The following is a 3437-nucleotide window of genomic DNA, read 5'->3' as shown; positions in this document are numbered from 1 at the left end:
CCACTCCCCTGCTCTTGGGAACCCAACTATTTTGCTTGAAACTCCTAAACTGCTGGTCAATCATGAGGGACCTTCATTGGACTTACATAGACAAAATTAAATTACAAAATAAAATAAAAAAACGGCAGTTGTGGTTGCCAGAAATTCGCCGTAAAAAATACGGTAGCAACATTTTAGGTTTCATGGTTTTAACTTAAATTTACATTTAAATACCGTAATTTCATTAAGAAGAATACTGTATATGTTTGTGTGGTTGTCATTGTTGTATAGCCTATTAATTAAAATCAATAAAAAACAAAAATTTGAATAATAATTAACATTATGTTGTGCAACAAACTTCTCGAACAAATATTATATTTAAATTGTATTTGTACAATATTGTAATTTCATTATAACATTACAATTTTAAAAAGTATGATTCATATTACAATATGCAAAATGTATTTGTATTATTACAAACATTACAGCCATGTTCAGAATAAGCATATAACAATTAAAGGGTATAAAAGAGCCTTAACCAGAAATGGTTCAGATACAGATCACATATTTGCTGGTACTACTCAACAATTATAATAAAAAGTTCTTATTACATTATCTTATGAAATTAAATCACTATTGTGCATTTTCTTCACATGGCCACACTTTCCTGTTGACAAATTTTAAATGAAAGTCAAACACAGAAGAAAAAAAAAAAATACATGAATTCATAGACCAGATGAGACATAATGTAACAATGTAACATTGTGTGTTTTGATGCTTACAGTTTATGTTGGATATCATGTTTACATAACATGTAAATCTCACAGTATCCTTTAAAATGTGTAGGATCAAATAAAAGTGCACGACAAGCAGTTTCTCTCTGACTGCATCTTCATGGTTTTCCATCATTCTTTAAATGTAGGATAGGCGATTTCGGAAAGGCTAGAAATAGCAAGTTAGCTTTGAGAGCAAGATCCCCACCCTCCCTGCATAATCACTCTGCAAAGCCACGCCTCCTCCAAAACACATGGCTGCATCCGAAAACTTAGGCAGCTAACTTGCTGCCTCGTTGCCGTATGAGGCAATGACTTTGCAGGCAACATTTTTGCTCGAAGGCACCTCATGAAACTGATTTTGGACATGCTTCTGTGGCAGCGTAATGGTTTAATGATATACAACAAAATAGAACAAGTTTTTGTAATAACTAAACAAATATTTAATTACTATAATACTTATTTATCGCTAGAAATAACATCAAAAGTGCAAAAAGTTAGTCAGAAATATACATTTACACACAAACTGACCACGAAACGCAACTTTCAGACGCCATCTTTATTTTTTAGCTCAACCGTCACGGAATGGAACACACAGGATTGTGGGATATAAAAGGCAGCGAAGGATACATCTATGCTGCCTTCAAAATTCGATCAGAAGATTGTACCTCCGGAGACAGGAAGTAAAGCAGAATTTGGATTCGGATGTGCCTTGATGCCTTCCTGCCTTGGAATGCTGCCTTAGAGTTTTCGGATGCAGCCATGGACATGCTCGATCAGAGCAGAGACTAACCTGTGACACGATGAGAGACGGCATTGGTGGAGGATTGAATGCAACTCTGTCATATTACCTTATCTCATTCACCGGTGAGAAAACATTACAGTACAAAGCATAATATTACAATAATAGCGCCTTTCTTTCTCACTGAAACGCGCTGATGACATATCATGTCTGCGCAAACAGGGTGTGCAGAGGTATGCAAATACATATTTTGACAGGCAGGCAGGGCAGCCTATTGTAATGTTCAGACCGAACATTTTGATTGGACGAACATTTTATGGTCCTACGCCTTCCACACACTACATATAAATAAATTTAGACCACTTAACTTAGTGGTTGCTATCGGGATGTGAAGAGACTTTCAACCAACATAACAAAAATGTTTTGGAACCACATTACCTACCCTGCCTTTAAAATGCATTAGTACATATTTGGCAGATAAAATTGAGTCTTTCACTCTCTGGCCTCCCGACCCAACGGTGCCCTCCAGTGGACTCCATAGCTCCTGACAGCCCACACTCCTCATAACCATGTGGCCCATGACCAGGCACCCAGTTCTGGTAGCAGCCTGCTTCTCTGTTCTTTATCCAGAACCAGAAGTTGAAGGTGCAGGTGTAACGGAGACCCAGCCATACATGAGAAGTGGAGGCCTGGATGGCTTTTCTTGCTGCCCTGTTCTGAAGCTCCTCACTGTGAATGGAGACCAGGTCCACGTGGTGCTTTCTGCAGTAAGTCACAGCTTCAGTCCACGTCAGGTTCTCACGGACCAGAATCAGGTTATCTTTGGGGTGATTTGGCAAAAATATGGATTATGAGTTGTAAGGGTGACAATAAGGAAAAGGGTATAATAAGGGTATAATAGACAATTAATTTAGAAATATTATCGATTCAACTGCATTGACTGCATTATGCAACTTTAAAACAAAACATGTTATTTTCCTGTTTATTACTGTGAAGCTGCTTTGACACAATCTGTATTATATTAAGTTCTATTTTAATAAAAGGTGACTTGACTTGATAAATGATAGCATACATTTAAATATAATAAACTAGTTTTATATGTACTATTTATTGAACCTTGAAAATGTGCCTTTTAGGGCAGCAAGCATAAGAGTTAAATTATTCTTTATAATAAAGGGTGCACGCCCTTTATTATATATTATATATATATATATAATATATAATATAGCAATATCACACAAGCAATTGTACGGTTCTTGTAATACAATAGTTAAATGTTAAAGAAGGTAATATCAACGTTTTTGCCATTTTTTTTCCCACTTTGTCTATTTTTGCTCCGCCAACAAAAGAGTTCGCCAACAAAGGCCAAGCATGTCTTAGAGCAACGAAGTAGTGGTGTTTGGTTCCTGAATGAATCTGTGTTTTTTTAACGAATCAATCAAGGATTCGCTTATAAAGATGGTGATGCGTTGCTGTCATTATCAGCAGAAATTATAACTGAAAAATCCCCACTAATAATACACAGATTATGAGAGTTTTGTCTGGAACATGCACACAAACACTGAAAAGTCTTTGCTCAGCCAATCAAATTCAAGGAGCGGAACTAACTGTTGTAGTAAACACAGGTTCAAAAATATTCAGAGTGTCTTACCTTGCTCTGCACCTGTAGTGAGTATTTGTGTAGGTTGTGTACTTCTATTTCCCCCCTCAGTATCAGTAGTAGCTGTATCAGTGAGAACATTTCAGGTAATAAATTGCAGTTATTTTTTTTTTTACTATTTTTCATGTGTTAAAAGGTTAGTATGATTTTGACTGCATTTTAAAATGATACTCCACCCAAATATGAAAATTATGTCACCCTCATGTCAAACTTTATGCATTCTTTCTTCTGTGGAGCTTAAAAGAAGACCGTTTGAAAAAGTGTTTTTTTTTTTTTTTTTTTT

General features: G+C 35.9%; 1 protein-coding gene across 2 annotated transcripts in view; it reads right to left on the bottom strand.

Moving 5' to 3' along the window:
- Positions 1-1522: 1522 nt before the first annotated feature.
- Positions 1523-3437, bottom strand: part of LOC107685555 (C-type mannose receptor 2) — a 4046-nt gene continuing 2131 nt past the window's right edge. Inside the window, exons 6-8 of one of the 2 annotated variants that reach the window (XM_016482178.1) lie at positions 3146-3217; positions 1937-2314; positions 1523-1545 (exon numbers count right to left, since the gene is read on the bottom strand). In XM_016482178.1, coding sequence (XP_016337664.1) covers positions 1944-2314; positions 3146-3217 — 443 coding nt within the window. In that variant the 3' untranslated portion in view covers positions 1523-1545; positions 1937-1943. Of the gene's footprint in view, positions 1546-1915; positions 2315-3145; positions 3218-3437 lie in introns of those variants that run through there. The other variant, XM_016482177.1, reaches the window with a different exon arrangement.

This window comes from Sinocyclocheilus anshuiensis, unplaced genomic scaffold, assembly GCF_001515605.1.
Source record: "Sinocyclocheilus anshuiensis isolate Anshui unplaced genomic scaffold, SAMN03320099.WGS_v1.1 scaffold185, whole genome shotgun sequence".
NCBI lineage: Eukaryota > Metazoa > Chordata > Actinopteri > Cypriniformes > Cyprinidae > Sinocyclocheilus > Sinocyclocheilus anshuiensis.
This window is presented reverse-complemented; position numbering and strand designations above follow the sequence as displayed.